At 49.9% G+C, this 25,584-nt stretch overlaps 1 protein-coding gene across 2 annotated transcripts in view; it reads left to right on the forward strand.

Annotated features, from left to right (window-relative positions):
* The window catches only part of SLIT3 (slit guidance ligand 3), a 594,180-nt gene extending 575,829 nt beyond the window's left edge, over window positions 1-18,351 (forward strand). For both annotated transcript variants that reach the window (XM_027606988.2, XM_027606990.2), the window contains 7 exons: window positions 656-793; window positions 2,336-2,576; window positions 3,999-4,129; window positions 12,408-12,562; window positions 13,985-14,270; window positions 15,031-15,236; window positions 16,796-18,351. In XM_027606988.2, the coding sequence (XP_027462789.1) occupies window positions 656-793; window positions 2,336-2,576; window positions 3,999-4,129; window positions 12,408-12,562; window positions 13,985-14,270; window positions 15,031-15,236; window positions 16,796-17,031 (1,393 nt within the window). In that variant the 3' untranslated portion in view covers window positions 17,032-18,351. The remainder of the gene's footprint in view (window positions 1-655; window positions 794-2,335; window positions 2,577-3,998; window positions 4,130-12,407; window positions 12,563-13,984; window positions 14,271-15,030; window positions 15,237-16,795) is intronic.
* Window positions 18,352-25,584: the final 7,233 nt, after the last annotated feature.

Below are 25,584 nucleotides of genomic sequence, written 5' to 3' on the forward strand. Positions count from 1 at the left end.
GGTCCACTTGTGATTCTACTCTGTCTACTCCTACAGGGGGAGGAGCAAGGAGAGGGCGCAGGGAGGACCATCCCTTTGTCCTGATGCTTCTCGGGCCAGGCTCCTCCATCCCATTGTATTCAGAGGTCTGGCTTCCCTCTCCGCCATGGCCACCTGTCCCACCTTCCTCCTCTGACCTGGGTAGGCTGTGGTTATTGTCTATATCCTGCCCAGTAGAATTCAGCTGCCGGGCCCAAAGGGGTACACGGGCTTCAGGCCTGTGGCCAGCAGAAGTGCCAGGAAGTGTGGGTGTTCGTGTGTGCCTGTGTGTGCCTCCGCCCCTGTGAGTAATGCAGTGCTTTCATGTCTCTTTCTTGCTGGGCTGTGGGTGCACCTGGGTGCACCTGAGCCAGCAGGTGGTGGGGGGTTGCAGTGCCCACCCTTCTCACTGAGGGCTGCTGCTGGCTCCCAATACAGGAGCCCCCACATGATGCAAGCAGACATCAACCTGCGGGGGGACCCAGAGCCCACGGATGGCTGGTGAAGCCGACCGTGGGCCAGGCTCCAGGGAGCCCTCGAGAAGTGAGAGGGACTTAGGACTGTGGGTGCACAGAGAAGACAGGCCCCCTGGAAGCCAGCCTGGCCCACAGAACAGCCTTGCTCCGCTGCGTTCCAGGTGCGAATGTCTCCCCGGCTATGGCGGGAAGCTCTGTGAGGTGGACAACGACGATTGCGTGGCCCACAGCTGCCGCCACGGGGCCCAGTGCGTGGATGCGGTCAATGGCTACACGTGCGTCTGCCCCCAGGGCTTCAGGTATGGTGGAGGGGCCCCTCAGGATGGGGCCTGCAGGCTGGGGGACCAGCGGGCTAAAGCAGGCAGGGGAGACACCCACTCCTAGGCAGCGCCAGCCCCTGGCCTCCGCGGCTTCCTTGGAAGGTCAGCCCTTCCGTGTCCGAGAGCAGATGTTGTGAAGCCCATGTGATAGACGGAGAGAAGAGCCATGCAGGGCAACTGGGCGGGAGTTGGACTTAGGATCCAGCTCACATGATGTCAAGCTTGGGCATGATTCCTTCCAACGGAAGATGCTACCGTCTTGGAGCTCAGCTTACAAGGTGAGGGTAGCCACATGGCCACCCTGGCAGGGATCTTCTTTTTAGGCTGGGGAACAAAAACATTATTGTGCCCGAATGGTAGAAAAATGGAGGTAAACGGGAGAGCTTGGGGTTAATCACTGGAATCAGTGAAGCCGGAAGAGAAAGAGGAAATGGGAGGCACTGGCCAAGTGGTCAGGAGAGGTCTGTGGGTTATGTGGAAGGAGAGGCTGGGTTCCAGCCCTAGCGCCCACACTGACTGGAAGGGAAAGGTGCAGGGGGCGCTGGAGGGGAGGCGGGGACCAGACTGAATGTGGGGGGTGGGGGTCGGATTGGGGACAGTTCCGTGTACATTAGTACTCACTGCATGGCATAAACCCAACTATGCAAATGACCCTTGGTCACAGACTCTTGAGAAGGAATCATGAAGAAGCCCAGTTTTTCCAAAGCCTGAGACCGTCTACATGAGGCTTATGAAAATATACATTCCTGAGTCCCACCCCAGAGCTACTCAATTAGAATGGGGTGGGGGGGAGAGGGGCTAGGAATCTGCACTTTCTTTTAATGTTTTTAAATTGTGGTAAGATATATATAATGTAAAATTTACCATCTAACCATGTTAAGTGTACGTCTCTATAGCATTAAGTACAGCCAACACCACCATCCATCTCCAGAACTTTTTTAATCTTGCAAAACTGAAACTCTGTACCCATTAAACACTAACTTCCCATTCCCCCTCCCTACGGTCCCTGGTAACCACCGTTCTACTTTCTGACCCCATAAACTTGACCACTCTTAAGTACCTCATATAAGTGGAACCATACAGTATTTGCGTTTTTGTGACTGCTTTAGTTCACTTAGCATAAGGTCCTCAAGGTTCATCCACCTTGTAACAGGTGTCAGAATGTCATTTTTTAAGGCTGAATAATATTCCATTGTATGTCTATGCCACATTTTGTTTGTCCATTCATCTGTGGATGGATGAAAATCTGTGCTTTTAACAAATTTATCCCACATGATTCTGATGGCACTGAAATGTGGGGACCAGCACTCATCCAACCCCATTATTGTAAAAATGGGGAAGTGGGGGCTTAGAGAAGGAAAAGGCCTTGCCCCCAGTGGTGGGAGGGCTGGAACAAATCCCAGTGCCCATCTTTCTTCCCTCTCTCTGCTAGTGGCTCTTCGGCCCAAGTAACTATGACTGTCTCCTCTCACTGTCCTCCTTCCTCTCACCCCTCCCCCATCTTCTCTCCCCTCCTCCCAGCGGGCTCCTCTGTGAGCAGCCCCCACCCATGGTCCTGCTTCAGACCAGTCCCTGTGACCAGTATGAGTGTCAGAATGGGGCCCAGTGCATCGTGGTGCAGCAGGAGCCGACCTGTCGCTGCCCCCCTGGCTTCGCCGGCCCAAGGTGCGAGAAGCTCATCACCGTCAACTTTGTGGGCAAAGACTCCTACGTGGAACTAGCCTCTGCCAAGGTCCGGCCCCAGGCCAACATCTCCCTGCAGGTGCGCCTCACTCCAACATGCCCCTAAGCTCCGACTGTTCTGAGAACAGCCGCTGTTCTGCCAACTCCTGACTGGCTCTCACTGCAGATGGCAGCCCCCACTCCTGTTCATTTACCTAGAAAATACTCAGATGTTTTATGTCAGAAACTGTGCTGGCCCTGGGGATTCGATGGTGGACAAAACAGACAGCGCCCCTTGTCTAGGGCAAGATGACAAGCAGAGGGCCAGTGCCAACCCTGGGTGTTGTGGGAGCACATGGGTGGGACAGAGCTCCTCACCTGCTGGGAAGAAGAAGGAAGGCTCCCCGGAGGCAGTGATAACTAAACTGAGATCTGAAGGATGAGTAGGAGTTTGCCTGGAGAAGTATAGAAGGGTGAGGGGATGTCGTCTAGCCTGAGAGATCAGCATGTACAAAGGCCCAGAGGCACAAACAGGCAGGGCATTTTTCAGGGAATGAAAAACCATTCAGTATGAACCAAATTCTTTTCTAACTAACTTCTTTCAGGTTCCTTACCTGTGGACCTGAGCACATTTATTCCAAAATGCATCTCTGGGTAATCCAAATGCCTTCCTCTCTGTGTCCCACCAACCCAGGCACCCGAATGTTGGGTCCCAGCTAACCAGAGCAGCACATGTGCCGCACACATCCAGAGGTCCCATCAGACCGTCTGCCCCATTTCCAGGCCTTCAGGCTACGCCTGTGCTGGGTGGTGGGCGCTGACAGCCTAGTCAGAGGATCCCATCCCTGAAGTACGGTGCCCTCTGGGTGGCAACTTCTGAAACCAGGGGCTCTCAGCCTTGGCACCACATGAGAATCACCTGGAGAACTCCTAAAATTATCTTTGCCGGGGCCCCACCCCCCAGAGGTTCATCTGGAGTTGGTTTGGGGTAAAGCCTAGACACAGGTGTTTTTAAAAATTCCCCAGATGACTCTTAACATAGTGCCTAGTTCATAGTAAACACTGAATGCAATGGTCATTGTTAGCATTTTGTTCATAATTATTATCATATTTTATACAGAGAGACTGAGGCCCTGGGAGGGGCAAGGATTTGGGTGGGGTCACATTGTATGCTGGTGGGAGAGGCGATTAGAACTCAAGGCTCCTGGCCCCACCCACCCCCCCACACAATAAAATAATATACATGTTATATGTAATAATCTAATATTTATATACATAAACAAAGTAGCACATAGTGGGTCCTCAGTAAATATTTACTGAATTGAACTGCTCGATCAGCATTTGCTGGAGCATAAGTATATGCCCTCCTGGAAATTCCCAGACTAGACAGAGGAGGAAACAGGGACATGGGTTCAGATCTGGGGTTCATCCAGAAGATGCCACCTGCAAGAGGTCTCTGTGGGGAGGTGGGGTTGGGGAGGCTGGGCCTCAGGGGAGCCCTAACCCACCTGCCTCTCTCCAGGTGGCCACGGACAAGGACAATGGCATCCTTCTCTACAAGGGGGACAATGACCCCCTGGCGCTGGAGCTGTACCAGGGCCACGTGAGGCTCGTCTATGACAGTCTGAGCTCCCCACCGACCACGGTGTACAGGTACGAGCCCAGCCCCTCCTGCCTGCCCGCCCTCCGCGCCCAGATGGGATGCCCGGGGCCGCTCCGAAGCCTCTTCTCCCTGCCCCCTCCACACTCACACACTGTCCCTCGCTCAGAGCTGCAGTTGGGGGTGGGGGAGCCGGGGGCCGTGCTGGAGGAAGAGGCAGGAGCTCGTTACCGTAAGATAAATGGCCAGCTGGCTACTGTGCAGGAGCGCGGGCGCCAGTGGGGGTGAGGCCGCTTAATGAGGTGCCCTTTTCAAAATGTCATCCTAATCTTTTATTAGTTTAAGAGAGAAAACGGGGAGATTAGCATGCAACTCAAGGGGAAAAAATCCCAGAGCCCGAGGGAGCAGGGCTATTCCTTAAGTGACTTTCAAACTGTCCTGAAGGATGGTTTTCCCCTAAACTTCAGTCTTTCCAACAGTCACCCTGATTTTTATGTAAAACTGTAAAAATATGGTATGTCAGCCGTACTGTTACATAGTGGGCTACCTTACATCAGCTTTTAAATCTGTGCAATCTTTACATGTAGCTTCATCTTAAGTAATATCATCGGTGAAATCACAGATATGCTAGATTTTTTCTTCTACCCCTCAGTAAAATAAATACTAAACTAATAAAGTATGTTAGTTATATTTTTGTAATAATTATAAAAATCACCATTAAAATGAGAAATATTTGTGTTACACCTCAAATCACATAAACCTGCCTGTGGCAGGAAAGCCATTTCTTGGGCGGGGGGAAGCACATCCACGAGAGAGACCCATATCCAGAGGCCCGCCGTCCCCTCCGGAAGCAGAAGCACATTTGACCGGGATTGGTGAAGGGTAGCAGTTTTCAGACTTTTTTTCCCAGGAACTAAGTCATTTAGTCAATCACAACTTTATACTGAAATCAAAATACTAAATACACAGAAGCAAAACTGTCCCACAGGGCTGAGAGGGAGCAAAGTTTCTTCCCTCACACTTACTCTCATGAAGGCCCCCAAAACAACTCCAACAAGCCCAGCTGAAAACCATCGGTTTAAACCAGTGGTTCTTAAAGTGGGGTCCCAGAGCAACAGCCCCAGTCAGGAACTTGTCACACATGCACTTCTTCAGACCTCACCCCAGGCCTACCGACAGAAGCTCTGGGGTAGGGCCCAGCCATCTGTTTTAAGGAGCCTCCAGGTGATTCGATGCCCAAGTCTGAGAAGTGCCAGCTTACACAGAATGCCCAAGCCTGAGAAAGCCATTTGTGATGGGTTTTGAAGAGAGGGTGGAGTTTACATGAGCAGGGAGAACAGGTGGGCAAGCGGGCTGGGAGAACAGCAATGACAAACCTAAGGGACAATACAAAAGGGTGGACCAGAACAGAGGTGCACAGCAGATGGTGGGTGGAGGGAACACCAGCCAGGTTAGGACAGTTGGGTACCATGGACACCAGGAGAAGGAGCTCACCTCAGGGGCCTCAGAGTTCCCTGGAGTCCCAACATCTGTGTTTCTGGAGCGCTGGTCATGGTCATGGGCCTGTGGTGTCAGACACACCTGAAATCCCGTATTTAAAATGGATTTGTTTCCAAACAGTCTTCTCGGTGGCAGGACTGGTGGTGTCCCAGTAGTGCGCTCTTTCACGCACTCTGGAAACGTTATTTTCCTCTCCTGTGCACTGTGCATAATCGCAGGATGCATTTCAGGGGGGTGTTGTTGAGGGCTGGGGGGTAAGAAAATGCTTGGCAAACTGAGCTTTGACGTGGGCATGTCGAAGACAGAAGGTGACAGCCAGGCTTCGAGAGAGGCTGGGCTCTGTCCAGAGCTGGGAGCCCGCACTGATGTTAGCTACTGGGGAGTGGTTCGGTAAAGGGGTGATGTCAGTGAGAATGCTGGAACCCTTTGCTGACACCTGCCTTGGGATGTGAGGAATGAAATGGGAACCTAGGGAATTGCTCTCTCCTCCAGCCCTTGTCAGGGAGCCAGGGGGCTGAGGGTTAGCGCGGAGCCCTGGGGAGACCCCAGGCTTTCTCTTACCCATGGGACGAACCCAGTAAAGGATGCCCATGCCTAGGGCCGCATGCCAAGCCCAGTGACAGACCCTTAGTGTCCTGCAGCCCACAGTCCTAAAGGGCCCAAGGCTCCAGAAATCCTGCATTTAAAATGGGCTTGTTTCTAGACTTCTCAGTGGCAGCACCCGCTGTGCCCCAGCAGTGTGCTCTTCCACTCACTCAGTAAACATCTCCCAGGTGCCTTGTGCGGGCCGGGTCCTGGGCGACGGATGGGGGACACAGAGTTAAACAAAACACAGTCCAGGGGAGAAGGCAGGTGTATAAACAAGCAATAGTCACACGGGCAGAATAAAATAGGTCTCCCAGAAGACACTGGTACATGCTATGGGACATCGAAGAAGCAGACATTTCTGCTCTGACGATCAGGAAAGGCTCCCTGGAGGAAGAGGTAACATTTGAGCTGAGGCTGGGGCCAGGGCTGACAAGCATTTCCACAGGTAGTGAAGTGAGAAGGCCCTGGACAGGGGGAGACCCCATCAGTATGCACAGAAGCCATGCTGTGCGGGACTGGGGTTAATGGAGGGCACAGAGTCGCTGTGGTGACCTTTGGCCATCTAGGAAGGCCTCCTCAGCCTCAGGGCCAGGGTGTCAAACCAAAGCTGATTTACTCAGGGGAGCTGGCAGCTTGCAAAATTCTGCCCACTGAGGGTCCCCGGACAGCGCCCCCGAGTGAGAATGAGCAGTCAGCACCCCAGCAGGGATTTACAGGCCTGCGGCAGCTGGACTCTTAGGCCACCTTTATGGGGTGCCTGATATTTTTCATCTGCCCCTGCAGTCACAAGTGGGGGTGCTGGTGCTTCAAGGTCCTACTCCAGGCCCTAGGGCAAACACCCAGAAAAGCCTCTCTCAGCCTCTACCTGCCCCAGCATGGGAACAAGCTGCACTATTCCTGAGTTCCAAGACTTGTCAGAGGGACTTCAGGCATTATGGCGAGGCCAAGAGGCCAAGTGAGGTAACAGACTTGGGGCAAGTGGAGAGTGGTAGCCTGGAGAGCATAGGCTTTGTCCGAAGGGACTGTTGACCTCAGCTCCAGCAGATCCTGCCATGTGAGAATGCAGATCATCAAGAGAAGCTAGAAACTCGGGGTTTCTATGTGAAATAGCTCAGTGTTTAAATGTGGGCCACAAGAGAGCTCTATCTAGCCCACACTGCATGCTCCCTGAGTCTAAATTACCACAATCTCATCCACTGCCAAGGTCTTTGTCTCGCTTGCCCCTCACCACAAGCCCCAGGCAAGCGTCATCACTCCTATTTTAGGGATGAGAAACATGATGCTCAGATGAAGTCTTTGGCCCCAAAGCACAGAAGCCAGTAAAGTGGCAGAGCTGAGATTCAAACCCAGGTCAAGCTCCCACCAGAACCCACTTTCCCACCATGCTGAGGCATGAAGGCCAGGGCAAGAGAGAGTGGGACCATGCAGCCAGGGTCCAGGAGTTGGGGGCGGGGTGGGGGGCGGGTTTTGCTGCAGTGTGGTCTTGAGGTCTCAGGCTACCGCTTAACTGAAATCCAAGAGACTATTTGGTCCTGTGAGGCTCTATCGCCACCTAGTGGCCACACCTCGGCATCCAGGTGAACATGCCCAGTACCTGGAGGAATGACTGTTCATCCCACAGTGGAGTAGAGTCCTGTGGCTTCAGAGCTTGGGTTTCAGTCTTGCCTGCACCACTTCCACTTTAAGACTGTGAGCTGGACACCTTAAGTTCCTGAGCCTTAGGCCTCTTATCTCTAAAATGGAGAAACAAATTGTACCTCCCATGTGGGGGTTGTTAGGGTTAAATGAGAGAAGGCAGGTCAAGTGCCTAGCACAGAGTAGCACAGTGCCGAACCCTGTAAAGCACTCAACACATGCCCACTGTTGATATTAAAAGCAGAAGAGAGGGGCATCTGGGTGGCCCAGTCGGTTAAGGGTCTGACTCTGATCTCAGCTCAGGTCTTGATCTCAGGGTTGTGAGTTCAAGCCCTGTGTTGGGCTCCACCTGGGCAAGGAGCCTACTTAAAGAAAAAAAAAAAAAAAAAAGGAGGAAGGAAGGAAGGCAGGCAGGCAGGCAGGCTGGCTGGCTCTCAGAGCCCAGTTGTCTCCCCTGTAATCCCTACATCTCTCTCCAGGAGACTAATTATGGGGCTTGGAACCACAGTAGGATACTTTCTTTTAGAGTTAGCAGATAGTTTGGGTTTTGTTTTTGTTTTTGTTTTTTACCCCAATCTTTTTTTCTTGAGCAGTAGAGCCATTTTTCCCATTATTTACTTCAAAGTCAAGATTTTAAAAGGAAAAAAAAAGTAAGAAACGGAGCCATCCTGATTTGTGAGATAATGGTGAAAAATCAGGGACTGCAGCACTACCTACCCCAAACCTCCAGGGACCTACAGTCTGAAAACCACTGGCTTTAGGCATCACTTTCAGGACCCTATTAACCCATGAGCACCTACTGGCACAGGTTATGGGAGGTTTGGATTTGGAGCCAGTCCTGACTTTGAACCTCAATTCCACCACTTCCTAGCAATGTGTCCTTGGTCAAGTTATTTAGATTCCCTCCCTGCAAAATGGGGCTCATGAGTGCCTTCCTGAGATGGTTATGAGCCAGTGGAAGCAGACAGGGACCCAAAGCCCTGGGCAGCTGGAAGGTTGCGAGTCAGTAGAAGAGCTCTTCCAGGGTCCACGAACCTGCCCCCCGGCTCGGTCCCTCCTGCCACACCCAGCTCCTGCAAGCCCAGGGTCAGGGTGGAGGAGATCATCATTCCACCTTTGAGCGCTTGCTAGGTTTCAGGGACCATGTGTTGTCCATCAGAACATGGCAAGGTCGACATCCGCACCATCGCTGTAGTGTGTTAAGTGGAAACTCAGGTTTACAGAGTGATGGGACTTGCCCATGTCCCTCAGTTGTAAGACCCATGTGAGACCAGATCTCTCCACTCCTGAGCATGAACTAGCAGAAGAGCATAGCTGGAGGAAGGGGCCTGCCTAGGACTCTCCCTTGTGGGAATCAGAGGAGACCCTCCACAGACCCAAGCGGCTGGGGCACTGGGGAGCCTAGCACTTAATGGGGGGCAGGGAGGTGTGCTCACATCCGCTCTGCTCCTGCAGCTCCTACCAAACCACTGTCTCCAGGCTGGGGCCCTCAGTGGAGGTATACCAGGGCCTGGGCCAGCACAGGGAGCACAGGAAGAAAAGCAGCAATGGGCTTGGAGCCCGTGGCCAGGAAGGGGTTAGTGGTGTTTGTTTGCTGTGTCTGTGTGTGTTTATAATGGAAAAGCAGCTGCCTCAGACTCCCTGAATTTTAATGTTGGAAGGGAATGCCAAGACCACCCACCCAGAGCCTCAGCCTCTCTACGACTCCCTGACAGGTGGCTGCCCAGCGTTAGGTACACGGCTCAGGGGATGGGGAGCTCATTCAGGACAGCATCAGTTTACCAAATGGTTTGGGGATACAGCTGCATGTTCTTGCATGTATGTTTAAAAACGGTGTTAGGACTCCAAGTCAGAAGCTTGTAGTCTCTGCACACCAGCCCTCATTCCCCCACCCACCATCGACTTGTCTGTGGGAACACAGGTCTCTGCCTTATCCTCAGCTCACTAGTCAGAAGCTACTGAAATAGAACAGCTCTACCTTCGTGTGACTTCTTGGCTCCCCATCACAAATGAGATCCTCCAGTGGACTCCTAAGCTACCACTCCACCTCCCACTGCCCTATTTCTTGACCTGACCTTACACTAATATGTTGGTCGTTTGGTTTAGAGGAAAGGCTAAGGAAATGTGAGCTTCGTGAGTATCCTATTTGCCACCGATTCCTAGCACCTAGGACAATGCGGTTCATAGCAGACATTCAGTGGGTGGGTCGGTGGGTGGATGGATGGATGGGAAATGGAGGATTGGAAAGGTAGGTGGTGGATGGAGGATGGATGAATGGGAGAGAAGAGAAAGTTCATGATGGGTTTGGGAGGGTCCTGAGCTCCTGCATGTCCCCCTCGACCACCACTTTCTCCCAGAGCAGGAGTCACTAGGTTTGCAGGCAATGGTAGGTTCTTATGGTTGTTAATACTCCAACACTACTGATAATGGCTCACATTTTCCCAGTAGTTTACAGTCTACAAAGCACTTTCAAGTACCTCCTCTGATTCAGTCATCACAGTAATTCTGTCAAGTTGTTCTCCCCCTTTTATAGACTGAGACCAGATGGGTTCTGTTTCTGAGTGGTCACGGTCCCGCCAAGGGGCGAGGACAGACTATGCTTTCTCTGCTCCACCCCAGTTTAGCCTCTCTTCCCCCAAGTATTTTCCTCACCTCTTTGCTGAAATTCACTTCAGTCACTGAGGCTGCTCCTGCCTGCCAGGTATCTGGCACGGGATCCTCTTGTTGGAGCCAGTTTACTAGGGGATTCGTCAGGGAGGTCTCAGGTGGACACGGAGCCTCCGTATTCACCACCCACATTTGAATGGATAAGGCAGAGTTCAGCCGCCTCCTCAGAGGGCCCTTTTCAGAGAGGAGTACCATACTTCCAAATGCCTATTACCTGCACTCACTGCTCCCTCCCAGCCCCAGCCGAGGATCGAATTGTGGAAATAGCAGAACTTTGGGAGTCCAGAGTTTTGCCTAGGCATTCTATCTCTGTAACATACTAGCTGGGTGACCTCAGACAAATCCTTTCACCTCTCTGGGCCTCAGTCATCTTATCTGTGAAATGGGGTATCTGACACCACTTTATAGAATGATGGTGAGGGTCCGGTAATAGGAGAGAGCCATTCAGCACGATGCCCGGCTGTTGTGCCTCATCAGCCCCCGCTGAGGGCCTGCTGGGACTGAGGGAGGCAACATGGGAAAGGGGCATACATGTGGGCTTTGAAGCTAGACGTACCTCAGTGTACAATCCTGCTCTAGGACTCATTAGTTGTGGAGACTTAGGAGCATTAGCTGACCTCCCTGAGCTTGTTTCCTCGTCTTTTTTTAAGATTTTATTTATTTGTTTGTTTATTTGAGAGAGAGAGACAGTACCAGTGGGGGCGGGGTGGGGGGAGAGGGAGAAGCAGACTCTGTGCTGAGCAAGGAGCCCAACGTGGGACTCGATCCCAGGACCCTGGGATCATGACCTTAACCAACTGAGCCCCCCAGGTGCCCGCTTCCTCATTTCTATAATGCTGTTAACATGCGAAGCAGTGTTGTATGGTATTAGTAATCCACATATGGTAAGCATACTGCTGGAGGTACAGGAGATGAATTTAGATGGGACAAACTACTGACACTTTGAAATCCTTTTTTTTCCTTATGTACTAGGAAAAATATAAATAACCCTGAAATATTCTTTTCATGGACAGTATTTTTTTAATTTAATTTTATTGTTATGTTAATCACCATACATTACATCATTAGTTTTGGATGTAGTGTTCCATGATTCATTGTTTGTGCACAACACCCAGTGCTCCACGCAGAACGTGCCCTCTTTAATACCCATCACCAGGCTAACCCATCCCCCCACCCTCCTCCCCTCTAGAACCCTCAGTTTGTTTTTCAGACATGGACAGTAATCTTTAGAACAATGCTAGCTTATATTCTTACTGATGTTCAAGAGGAAATGGAGCAACTGAAGAAAAACATGTTAATAATGGTCCTAGTGGCACGCCGTAGAGTAAAAATTTAGAAGGCGGTCTGAGGAAGGCATTTGCTTTAACTCTGTAAAATTCTAGAAAGAAATGCGAATAATATAACCGAATGCACAACCTGGCCCTAGGCTGGATCTTGTACTGGAAGGGGACAAATGCTATAAAGATATTTTTGGATCCACTGAAAAATTAAAATTCAGCCTGATTAGATACAAGTGTGGTACCAATGTTCCAAAGTTGAAAATTGCAGTGTACTTATGTAGGAGATTATCCCTGTCCTTAGGAAAGAAATGCACACTGAGGCATCTGGGGATAAGGGTAAGGTATGTAACTTCTAAAGAATTCAGAAAAACCAAGTACGTGTATATACATATATACACATTTGTGTATGCATGTGTGTGGACATAGATGGATACAGAGACAAAATAAATGATGAAGCAAATGGGGCTGATAGGAGAATCTATGGGTATAACAAGTACTCTCTGTACTGTTTCTACTTTTGCAACTTACTTAAATTTGAAGTAATCTCCAAATGAAAAATAAAACAAAATGCAAGTAATGCTGGCCAAGTTCATGGCCCAGTGCCTGGCTGTGGGAGGCACCCAGCAAACCCTCTCATTCTCGCCCCTTCTCTCCTGCCCAGTGTGGAGACAGTGAATGATGGGCAGTTTCACAGCGTGGAGCTGGTGATGCTAAACCAGACCCTGAACCTGGTGGTGGATAAAGGAGCCCCCAAGAGCCTGGGAAAGCTCCAGAAGCAGCCGGCAGTAGGCATCAATAGTCCCCTCTACCTCGGAGGTAAGGCCCTTCTCCCCTCCCATTTCCACCTCCTCCACCTCCACCTCCCACCCACCCTCTGTGTTTGGGCACCCACCCCGGCCTACTGGTTGGGGTTCCCCTGATCTCAGCATCCACTGCCAAAGCCTATCAGGGAAGGCTTCCTGGAGGAAGTGACAACCAAGCTGATCCCTAAAGGGTAAACAGTCAGATCATGAGAAGGAGGAGGAGAAAGGAGAGAAGACAGGCTCCTTCTGGGGAAGTACAAGTGGTTCAGGAGATGAAGATGGTGGGAATGGTGGGAAGAGGTGAAGATGGAATGGGGAGGGAGGAGACGGAGGTCAAGTCCAGGCCCCACCATCTGCAGACTTCAGGTCACATTCCCTCTGCTCTGCCACCATGTCAGACACTGTGAGGCTCAGGTGACACATGTAGTACGTGTTTGAGTTGAAGGCCAAAAAGGAAGTAGCCACCTGGCTGGCAGAGCCTGGGCCTGAAATGCAGCCCAGGGCCTGTACTCAAAGAGTTATGTGCAAAACAAACAAACAAATGTCACCAGAGCAGCTTGTTCAACAAAGAGATTCCCAAAACCTCCCTGCCAAGGAGTGCCCCCTCTGGAAGGCCCAGGAATCTGCATTGTTAACAGCTGGTCCAGGTGCCAAGGGCCCAGGGAAAGCCTTCAGTCAAGAACAGTCCCAGGGGGCGCCTGGGTGGCTCAGCTGGTTAAGCTACTGCCTTCCAGCTCAGGTCATGATCCTGGAGTCCTGGGATTGAGTCCCGCATCGGGCTCCCTGGTCAGCAGGGAATCTGCTTCTCCCTCTGACCCTCCCCCCTCTCATGTGCTCTCCCTCTCTCTCTCATCTCTCTCAAATAAAATCTTTAAAAAAAAAAAAAAGGCAGTCCCAGAAGGGACACAGTTTCTCCCCCACTGAAGATCCCCAAAGTTCCACAGATCAAGGCTGCTCCCCCACACCTGTTCTCTCCCAAACTCTAGCTCTCCCACCCTGTGCTCTGCAGGGCTGTGACAAGGGGCAGGGGAGGCCTGGTGGGGACAGCAGAGGAATGGGATACACTCTCTGTTCCCTGCCTAGAGGGGGTGGTCCTCCTCTGTCCAGCCACTGTGGCCCTGTGGCTAAGCCAGATCTTCTCTTGTTTTCTAGAGAAGCTTAAAATAAGGGTTTTTGTGGAAAGTTTTCTATATTTAAAATGTTGGCAACAAATTCACATTTTTTTAAAAAGTCAAAGTGCAAGGTAAAGGATAGGAGCCCTTGTGTGGACAAAGTCCCAGGTTTTAGTCCCTTCCCTCTACCTGAACAGCAGAGCCCCAGAGCTGGGAGCACTTAACTGTGAGCACATGGAGACCTCCTTGGCGCTCTGAGGAGAGGTCTGGGCTGGTGGGCAGGGAAGGGTCTTCAGGCGGCTGTCCTGGCACCCCTCCCCCAGGCATCCCCACCTCCACGGGCCTCTCGGCCCTGCGCCAGGGCACGGACCGGCCCCTGGGTGGCTTCCATGGCTGCATCCACGAGGTGCGCATCAACAACGAGCTGCAAGACTTCAAGGCCCTCCCGCCACAGTCCCTGGGAGTGTCACCGGGCTGCAAGTCCTGCACCGTGTGCAAGCACGGCCTGTGCCACTCCGTGGAGAAGGACAGCGTGATGTGTGAGTGCCACCCAGGCTGGACTGGCCCGCTGTGCGACCAGGAGGCCCGGGACCCCTGTCTGGGCCACAGGTCAGTGTCCTGCGAGCCCAGGCTCCCCGCATGCACTCAATCCCTGCCTCTAGCCCATCCCCACCCGAGAAGCCGCACTGAGGAAAGCTGGAGGGAGTGTAGTCAGACCATACCCAGAACCTGTGTCAGTGTGACTGCTCAAGCGGGCAGGAGCTCACCCAGTCAACAGCAGCTCCCCCTTAGAGACACTGTGTGTGAGCACCTTGCTGAGAATACCTGTCTCGGTCAAGCAGAAGGACGGTGAATTTCAGCATCCGTTTCTCCATCTCAGAGATGTGCCTAAGACTACCTGCGGCATTGAAGCAGCAGAGGAGAGGGGGATTGTAGAAGGCTAAGAATGATGTCCGGTGTAAAGCACTTAGCCCAATGCCTGGCACTGCCGCGGGTGGTGACGGTGATAGTGACATTGTTATCAATTCAGATGCCAGAGCTAGAGAAAAACGTTTAGAGAATGCTTCGCTGCTTCAGAGCAGGGACCTGCCACTTGGATAGGTGACTTCTAATGCCTGTAAAATGGCAAGCCAGCCAGCCTCGTGGCCCCAGCTAGCAGCTGACTTTGGGTGATCCGAGCCTCCAGCAGGTTGGAAGCTGATGCTGGGCCCCTGGGCTAGCAGGGGGCAGACCGTGGGATGGAGAAGACCTAAGGTTCCACAGCTCTGGGTGCCCTGCTCTGAGCCTGGGCCCCGGCTGCAGTGCACAGAGAAAGCCTCCGCGGCACGCTCTCTGCCCTCCCCCTTCTCATCCTGTCCTCTGCCAACAGCTGCAACCATGGGAAATGTGTAGCAACCGGGACCTCGTATGTGTGCAAGTGTGCAGAAGGCTACGGCGGGGCCACGTGTGACCGCAAGAATGACTCCAGCGCCTGCTCTGCCTTCAAGTGTCACCAGGGGCAGTGCCATTTCTCAGATCGAGGGGAGCCCTACTGCCTGTGCCAGCCCGGCTTCAGTGGGGAGCACTGCGAGCAAGGTGGGTCCACTGTGCACAGGGGAGGGGGCCGGAGAGGGCCACGGGGGCAGAGGTGGGCTGCAGGATCTTGTGACGTCGCTTTCTAAGCTTCAGTCCCTTCACCTTGAAAATGGGGGCAACACCCTCCCTCTCTGAAGCAGTTGTGCACTGCTATGTAACTAATTAGCCCCGCACCACAGCACATCAAGGCCCTCCTTCCTCCCCCCTCCTCCCCTCCATGACCTTGACCCATGTAGTGTGTTCATTTTGAAATAGGCTCAAATACAGGAAGATAAAAACTGAACTATATCAAAATTCAAATCTACCTCCCCTTGGAGGTTTTTTTTCCCCTGCATGGAAACGGAGAAGTCTTCCTCCCTGCACCCAGATTCCTAGGCAGACCACCCTGTTGGTCTCTAAAGGACTTTCACATTTATACGTCGTTGAAATACTGTTCTCAATCCAAACTGACCAGGTTTTAAAAATTTTTATTAAGTAACATATTTTGAAATAATTTGAGATTTAACAGAAAACTGGTCAGAAGATAAAGAGCGCTCACATTCCCTTCACCAGATTGCCCAATGACCATGTTGCCACATTGGCTCTCGTCCCCCGCCCCACATTGTCACAAGATAGATAGTGAGTACCTGTGTGTACAATCTCATAATCTAAAGAAAGTACATCATGCTTACCATAATTCATTAAAATGCATACAGCCCTTTCTCATTCAGTCTCCTCTGAGGCTCGTAACCCTGTGAAGCAGTAGGAAGAACAGGGAAATGGGTCACCATTTTCCAGACAAGGAAACCGGCTCAAGGATGGCCAATGTCTTCCTTCAGGCTGCAGGGCTGGGGATCTAAGTTCGTCATTCTCCTCAGGGCCTTGCTCCCTTCTTCCCAATGTCACAGGGACAGTACGGCGGGAGTGGAAGATTCAAGCAGCTATCAGGGTTCATTAATTCCTCATTCAGCTCTCCTCTCAGGCAGCATGTCCCAGAGACACACCCCCTGGGCTGCATCAGGCGCCTGGCCCTGTTCTGTTCTGTGTAGCTCCGACCTCCGTTTATCCTTACACACACATTCACTTTGGGGATTATAGAATTAGTATCTCAACTCTATACCAGTGGGGACTGGGCCAAACTGGACACTTCCTGGTTTTCAGCAAAGCCAGGAATCCCAGTATTTATCACCTGGGGTTTTTAATGGTGACATTTAATTTGGTTTCTAAGTATAGGTGGCACAATCAAGATTTGGGGACAGGATTTAGCCCACAGCCTAGTACTTGGCCACATCTAGTGTGCTGTTTGAGTTCCTTGAAGGAAAGGACGGGGCCCGCTTTTGTCACCATGCAACGCTCAGGACTTAGTTATAAATCTAGCAGTGAGGGTGGCCCAGAAAAGGCACTCCGTATTTGTGGGACAGCTGGATGGGTTAGTGGGCGGGCAGATGGAGAGACGCATGAAAGAAGTACAAAGGGTCTTCACACCACACAAATGTATCCCAACAGCCTGCCCAGGAATGGACCCTGGCCGATCACCTGTACCACCCATGCCCTGACCTTACCTCTTCCGCCCTCTGCAGAGAACCCGTGCCGGGGGGAGGTAGTCCGAGAGGTGATCCGCCGCCAGAAAGGTTATGCCTCATGTGCCACGGCCTCCAGAGTGCCCATCATGGAATGTCGTGGGGGCTGTGGGCCCCAGTGCTGCCAGCCCACCCGCAGCAAGCGGCGGAAATACGTCTTCCAGTGCACCGACGGCTCCTCGTTCGTGGAAGAGGTGGAAAGACACCTAGAGTGTGGCTGCCTCCAGTGTTCCTAAGGCCGTCGGCCCGCCTGCCCCCCACCGCTCAGACTCCAGCTTCGTGGGACTGGGACAGCCATGTGGGACCCCCTCGAGATTCGAGGTGAAGAAGTAGAAGCTGGAGAGGAAGCAGAAGAAGAGAATATTAAGTATATTGTAAAATAAACAAAAAATAGAACTTATTTTTATTATGGAAAGTGACTATTTTCATCTTTTATTATATAAATATATCACACCGTCTGAGTATATGTACCATATAGTGAGTTATTTTTACCAAGTCTTGTGTATTTGTCGCGTTTTTATAAACAGCTGTTAAAAATTTTAAGAAAAAAGACTAATAAAAGTGTTTTAAAACAAAAGGATAAGAATAAAGACGTGATAGCCTGTCCGAAGAGGAAGAAGGAAGTTTTTATGTTGATGAAACAGTATCGTGTCAGCAGAAACCAAGACCTGCTTACTGAGCTCAGGAAAATGAATGATAAGAGGAAGAGAAGGAAAAGATTTTTCTTTGTTTCTTCTTATTTTTAATGACTCTTTTTTTCTTCCCTAAAAGCACCCAGCTTTTAAGTCCTGGTTGCTGAAGCCTGTCCTTCCAGGAAAAGCCGCTGCACCCTGGCCGCCTCCGCCTCACAGTCGCCACCCCCGCCTGCCCTAGGCTGCCAGCAGGGTCTGAACCTCTGAACCTACTGCAGACCCCTCTTCTCCCTCCTGGCTGGCCCTGCCTGCCACTACAGGGCTGTTCGAAACTCTGCCACAGGCTTCATCTGAGCCTGCTTTGCCACATTTTAAAACACCTCTTTTTCTGCCCCTCTCCAGGTGAGTCAAGGGAAGAAGGGTCAAGGCTGCCTCCTCAGGCCCCCACCGCTGGCACTTCCTCTGAAAGTTCTGACCCATCCTCTTTCCTCCAGCCTATTTCACACTGGAATGCGGTATAGGAGAGCAGGCAGCCAGGGCTGCAGGGATGAGCAAGGCCAGGAACCCAGCCTGCCCATAGCCCTGGTAGAAGTCCAACCCTGGAAAATTCTGGGAGGATCTTGCTATAGGACAAACAAGCCTCTGCCACCCGATCCTCCAGGCCACCCTCATAAGTGGTCATCACAACGCCTTGCTCATCTGCAACACTTTCCAATGCATATCTGTACTGTACCTGATTTTATCCGTGTAATCCCTGCTCCGTGCAATCCCTGCTCCCATAAGAAGGGTAAAGCCAGATGGCCCCATTTCACAGACAAGGAAACACGCCTCTCTCAAACTCTGTATCTTTTTTTTTTTTTAAGATTTTATTTATTTATTTGAGAGAGAGAGACTGAGAGAGAGCACGAGAGGGAAGAGGGTCAGAGGGAGAAGCAGACTCCCTGCTGAGCAGGGAGCCCGATGTGGGACTTGATCCCGGGACTCCAGGATCATGACCTGAGCCAAAGGCAGTCGCTCAACCAACTGAGCCACCCAGGCGCCCAAACTCTGTATCTTGCCTTAAGCCACATCTCTAATTAAGTAGAAGAGCCAGACGCAAAGCTCTAGATGCCTTTTCTAAAGAGCGGAAACACAAGAGATTCAGGTTATTCATCGGAAGAAAGTAGATGTTCTTTACTGATTTTCCTGCTTGTGTTCAAGTCTTGTTCTGTCCCCCAGGATCCAGACAGCTTCTAGACAGAGTTACATATCAGGGAATGTGATATGAGGGAGACTTGCCCCTGGCTCTCAGCTCCCCTCAGCCTAGTACCGATGGCTCAGGGGCTCAGCTGCTCACACCAACTCCTCGTCTCTCACTCATCCCTCCTTTCCCCTGGGAGCCTCCCCTGTGGAAGTGTCAGGCAGGAAAATGTGGGGCTCAGAGGACCTTCCAGCATGGAGGTTCCCCAGAGGAGCCTAGTGGTTCTGTGAGGACCAACAGTGGGCTAAAGATTCCAAGAATCAAGAAGGAGGCAGAAAAGGAAGATGGAAGAGCACAAGGCAAGGGGAAAAAAGGAGGAAAGGAGGAAGGGAAAGAAGGGATAGGGAAGAGAGAACATAAGGAAGAGCGGGACGAAGAGAAGGAAGGAGGGAAAAGGAGGGAGAAATAAAATGGAAGAATTTACTTAAAAATGTGTGTACTAATATACATTATATTCCAGGTACTTAGTGTATGTATGGTGGATGTGTTTCTAATATTAACAGATAGATTCACTTAGTACTTATTACATTATACATCAGATACCATTCTAATTTATATATATATATACACACACACACACATATTTAATTCTCAAAACCACCCTGTAGTAAAGACATTAGTAACACATTTTACAGTTGAGAAAGTTGAGGCACAGAGGAGTTAAGGAACTTGCACAAGAACAGATGCCTAATAAATTACAGAGCCAGGACTTGGGCCCAGTTTGCCTAACTCCAGAAGTTACTCCTCATGGGAAGGAAACATCTGCCTTTGAGGATCCTACAGTCCAGGGCAAAAACAATCATGGGACAACAGCTTTATTATAGGAGTTCCCTCATGGCAGTATAAACAAGAGAAGTCACTGTCCAGACTAGGAAATCTCCACTCCTGGGTCTTCAGGGATGAATAGGAGTTTGCCGGGGCAGGGGTAAGAAAGGGAGTTGAACTTTCCAGGGAATGGCCTGTTAAAAAGCAGTGAAACAGGGAAAAGACCCAGTATGGGGAACAGTCAGAGGTCCAGGGTGGCAGGAGTGTGGGATGCACATTGGGGAGTAGAATCAAGGGGGTAGACATGAAGGCAAGGGTTCAACCAGTAAGAGCCATGTACGGCAGGCTAGAACACAGGGACCCTGCAGGGTTTTTAGGTAGGGGAATAGCAAGACAAGCTCTGATTTAGGAAGAGAATTGGTGGCAAAGATGAGACAGGCTTGGAAGAGGAGAGTGTACTCTGCCACCCAAAATGGCTCTGGGGGCTTCCCAGTTGTTCACTTGAGTTTGTTGTAGCTAAACAATGCCAATGTCCAGATAGGTCCCAAAAGTCTTTGTGGTAGCTCCAAAGTTCTCTCCTGAAAGGAGTCTTCCTGAGATCTGTCCCATCCCTCGTGCCGTCAGCCCACCTCACCCACGTAGATAAACCCTAGGCTTATTCTACTGCCAACACTCCCAGCTAGCCACTCCACATAACGTGAAGCCCACTCGGCCTACCATCTTGAGAGCCGCGCAACCAGGGTCACGGACCTCGGGGAAGACTTGCCAGGCTACCAGCTTTCCTTTGGCCTCCCCCACAGAATCCAAGGCCTGCCTCTGCCAACCACGCCCCGCACCCACTCCCGGACCCAGCTGCAGTCAGCCGGCACAGCCAGAAGGACCAGGTCCTTAATGTGGCTTCAGGGTGATTTTGAGCCTTCCCCTCAATTGTGGAAGCCCTGACTTTATGAAATGCCTAATGCAAGATCGAGAAAATTCTCCCCAAAAGGAAGTTTCTCTAACAAACGCAGATTAAAACGCTTTTATTTCAACAGCCAAATTCTAGAAACAAAGTCCCCCAGGGCAGGAAGAGTTCAGTCAGGTAACTTGCATGCTTCAAAGTATGGGTCCGTGTTTGTGTGTGGGGACCGGCATATGTGAAAGGGGGCTTGGGCTCGGTTCCCTCTGAGCAGGATTCAGGGGAAGGGAGAATCCCTTTGACTCAACCAAGGGACCCTAAAATGGCCGATGAGATGATGTATTTAAAAGCTCTTTGTAAAGTGTAAGCTAACAACCTTCGATGTCAGCTGTTACTACTATCGCTGTTGCCGTCACTGATGTACCAACAGGCCCGTGTAGAAGATGGCTTCGCCTTTTCAATTTCAGAAGGAAAGCTGAGTCTGACGCTTCAGAAGGAGGACAGGACAAGGAAAAGAGGGGCAAGGAAAGAGAGGGAGATTTCCTAGGGCCAGAGAAAGAGGGGAAATCCCCCAGAATGACCTTTTGGAACCCAGGAGCAGCCAGGAGGGGGATGGAGCTAACCTCGCCTTCCACCAGGTACAAAGCTACCATCAGATTGAACCCTATGGTCGAGCAGCCACCTGTCGCCTTTGCTGGGAGGAGAAGCCCCTAGCTTTAGTGGACCTGCCCCTCAAAACTCACAGGGCCTCAGGTATCAGAGCTGAAGGAACCTGAGAGAATCCCTGGTGAGGGATAAACCTGAGAATCAGAGAAAGGGAGTATCTAACCAGAGACCAAGGTCATCCAACAAATTAACAGGAACAGACCCAGAAGTCTACCCAGGCCATCTTTCTTCCTGCTACTCCACTGTGAGCATCCAGGAAGAGTGAAAGTTGAGACAGACCCCATTGATACCTTCTAGGTGGCCAGAAAAGTATCCTCCCCCCTTCCCCCACAGGGCAGTTGGACGGCTGGGAAGCTGGGGCAGTGCCTGGTTTGGTGGCACTTACCCTTATGTTCTAGTCAGGATCAGACCGTGCCAAAGGAAACGCCTGGGGAAAGTGGGTGCAAGATGCCAGCTAGCCAGAACAAGAAAGACAGAATTGGGCATTTGGCAAAGCTTATTTCTCTAACTCAACAAAAGGTTCTAAGAAAAAACTTCTAAGATGGTTTTTAAAACAGTGTTACAGTGCCACTTCACCATTATGGGATAAATAATGTGCATTTTTTGATTCAACACACTGTCATTATCTGATATCATTAAAATAAATGGATGAGTCACAGGAGAGCTATCAGATGTTCTTGTGAATACCATAAACTCAGCCCTACTCCCTGGTGTGTGTTTTATTTTTATTCCTGACTTTCACTCCCTGGGGCAAAGATTACTCCATTCATGGGGTTTGGACAAGTCTGGTGTAGAGTCAGTGAAAACAATTGGTTTCTTGAAACGCGAAGTGAGAGGGACAAAAAGGATCCAGAGTTCCCGAGAGACATGGGAGAGAAGGCCCAACACAAGGCTTGAGGTCTGCAGGGTGTGTGACTTGTATGGTCACAGACTGGGTGCCAGGGATCATGGGGGAAGAAGCCACTCGCGGTAGAGAACACTTAGTAAGATGTGGAGGAAGATTGGTCCTGGTTAATTAAACCCCATCTTTTATTCATTCCTTCCCAAGCATTTATTGAACATTTACTATGTGCCAGGTCCTGGTCTAGGCATTGAGGACAACACAAAGATGATCAAGACAAAGTCCTTGTTCTCCTGGAACTTAACTTTTGAGTCAATTAAAAAAAAAAAAAAAAAAAGGAGAGATGACATGACCGAATAGCTGGTGGGTACTTTCCATGGTGAAGTCAAGGAAAGTTTCTCTGAAGAACTGGGACACGGGGGCAGTGAAGTACCAAGAAATGGGAAGGAGGAAGCCTGACCCCACAGCACTCACTAGATAACCGCCCCACGTAGGTGGCATCTGAGAGAGGTAGAGAGCCCAAGCATCTTAGAAGTCCAGAAGGGATGACATGGGCAAGCGAGCACGATGAGTGGGCTTACAGCGAGGGTGAGGACAGAACTCACCCCTCAGCTTCCCAGCCCCTAAGGCATCCTTAGGAGGTCATGGCCTTTCTAAATGAAGAATGCCATGGGTCTGGAGGCCACCACCATATGACTGAAGGTCATTTTTGCTTCCCTAGCAGATAGCCCTATATCTCAATGAAGAGCACCACTGGGAGCAAGATAATGGTGGACAGTAGATGCACCAAGTGTTGGAAAAGGGCCCAGCCTGTCATTCCTTCTCCCCCTGGTATTTCCTGAGCAAGACAGGGCCACATAGGCCGGGGGCACTGAGTCTCCATCAAGATGCCCTTAATATTAGCTTCAAAGCTGTGAGCATGAAAGAATCTGAAATGGAAGAGGGAATAGATTTTGTGCTGACACATCCTATACCAGGCTGCCTGGGCATCCCTGCCAGGAGAAGCTGCTGGCCAGGAACCAACAGTCTCCACTTTCCAAGCTTAGACCAAGTAGCCCCTCCTCCCAGGTTTGGGACCTATAGTTCTGTTGATCCCTGTCAAATTCCCTTTTTCGTCAGTTGCAGAGCTCCTCAACTGGGAGAGACTTTGCCACCAAAGGAGGCATTTGGCAATGTCTAAAGACACTTCTGATTGTATGACTAGGGCAGGGGGAGCTCCTGGCATCTAGTAGGAGGCCAGGGACGCTGCTAAACACCCAACAATGCACAGGACAGCCTCCACAACAAAGAACTATCCCGCCAAGGGATCAGTAGTCTTAAGATTGAGAAATCCTATCTGGGACTAATCAGATCCTTCCTATAAGACCTGAATGGAATCATTTACAAAGGAAGAAGGGGGTGAAAGTGCTCAATAGGTAACAAATAATGGCCTCCTCAAGGGAGCTGGCTCCCTTGGTGAGAATACATGGCAGGGTGGCAGTCTATACGTGTATTTAGAACACAATTATTGATGGGAAATGGACCAAGACATTAATGACAATGAGGTGCCACCATCATCCTTCCTTTGCTACTCTGCCCTTACTACCCAGTCATGGCAAATGGGTGCAGAACAATGGAGTATGCACTTACTATGCTTAGGTGACACATATAAAATATGGTGGAGCAGGGGGCATTCATCTTTGGACCTGCTACTGGCAGAAAAATAAGTAATAGGATTAATAAAAATGTTGTTTCTATTTCCTGGAACTCTATCCCTCAGGTAGGGCCCAGCAGGAAGAACAGTGAGAAAGTTATCAAATCAAGACAGGAGGACTGTGGATGTGTCTGTGGAATGTCAAAGGTGAGTGAATAAAGTATAGGTCAAAAGGCTTAAGCAGGGCGCCTGGGTGGCTCAGTTGGTTAAGCGACTGCCTTTGGCTCAGGTCATGATCCTGGAGTCCCCAGATCGAGTCCCACATTGGGCTCCCTGCTCAGCGGGGAGTCTGCTTGTCCCTCTGACCCTCTTCCCTCTCATGCTCTCTATCTCTCATTCTCTCTCTCAAATAAATAAATAAAATCTTTTAAAAAAAAAAAAAAGGCTTAAGCAGCGGGGTGCCTGGGTGGCTCAGTTGTTAAGCGTCTGCCTTCGGCTCAGGTCATGATCCCAGGGTCCTGGGATTGAGCCCCGCATCGGGCTCCCTGCTCAGTGGGAAGCCTGCTTCTCCCTCTCTCACTCCCCCTGCTTGTATTCCCTCTCTAGCTGTCTCTGTCAAACAAATAAATAAAATATTTTTTTAAAAAATGTAAACTGTGACATCAAAGCCATAAAACATGGGGGCAGCAGGGAGTAAATATTATAGCTTTAGAATGTATTCAAACTTTTTATTTTTTAATTTTTTTTAAGATTTTATTTATTTGAGAGAGAGCATGAGAGAGGGGAGGGTCAGAGGGAGAAGCAGACTCCCCACCGAGAAGGGACCCTGGGATCATGACTTGAGCCAAAGGCAGACACTTAACTGACTGAGCCACCCAGGGGCCCCCAAACTTGTTATTTTTAACTTAAACTATAAATCATTTTATGTAAACCTCAGAGCAAAAACCTACAGTAGACAGAAAAAAAGATAAAGGAATCTAAGCATAACACTACAGAAAATCATCAAATCACAAAGGAAGAGAGTAAGAGAAAAAGAAAGCCAGAAAACAATTAAAAAAATACCAGCAGGTATCAATAATTACTTTACATATAAATGGATTAAATTCTCTGACCAAAAGACAGAATGGTGGAATGAATTAAAAAAAAAAAAAAATCCCATCTATACAGTGTCCACAAGAAACTCACTACAGATGTAAGAACACACACACACAGTGCAGGAATAGAAAAAGATATTCCAAGCTAACGAAAACAAAAAGAAAGCTAGAGTAGCTATACTTATATTAGACAAATTAAACTTTAAGACAAAGGCTAATAAGAGACAAAAGATCATTAGATAATGAAAAGGGGGTATATCAAACAAGAAGATATAACATTTGTAAATATTTCTACACAAAACACCAGAGCATCTAAACATATAAAGCAAATATTAACAGACCTGGAGGGAGAAAAAGTCAGCAATACATTAATGACTGGGGACTTTAATACCTCACTTTCATTAATGGATAGATCACCCAGAGAGAAAAATCAATCAGAAAACATTGGCCTTAAATGACACATTAGACCAAATGGACTTAACAGACATATACAGAATATTCCATCCAAAAGCAACAGAATAGACATTCTACTAAAGAACACATGAAACAGGGGCGCCTGGGTGGCTCAGCGGTTAAGCGTCTGCCTTCAGCTCAGGTCATGATCCCAGGGTCCTGGGATCAAGCCCTGCATCAGGCTCCCTGCTCAGCGGGGAGCCTGCTTTGCCCTCTCCCACTCCCCCTGCTTGTGTTCCCTCTCTCACTCTTGCTGTCAAATAAATGAATAAAAAAAAATTAAAAAAAAAAAGAACACATGAAACATTCTTCAGAACAGGTTACAGGTTAGGCCACAAAACAAGTCTTAATAAATTTCAAAAGACTGAAATCGTATGCTATGAAACTAGAAATCAATTACAAGAAGAAAATTAGAAAATTCCCAAAAGTGGAAACTAAACATGCTACTGAACAACCAACAGACCACATTAGAATTCAGAGAAATCAAAAAAATACCTTCAAACATATGAAATTGGAAATATAACATGCCAAGACTCAAAGATACAGTGAAAGCAGTTCTAAGAGGGA

The sequence above is a fragment of the Zalophus californianus genome, chromosome 5 (assembly GCF_009762305.2).
Source record: "Zalophus californianus isolate mZalCal1 chromosome 5, mZalCal1.pri.v2, whole genome shotgun sequence".
Lineage (NCBI taxonomy): Eukaryota > Metazoa > Chordata > Mammalia > Carnivora > Otariidae > Zalophus > Zalophus californianus.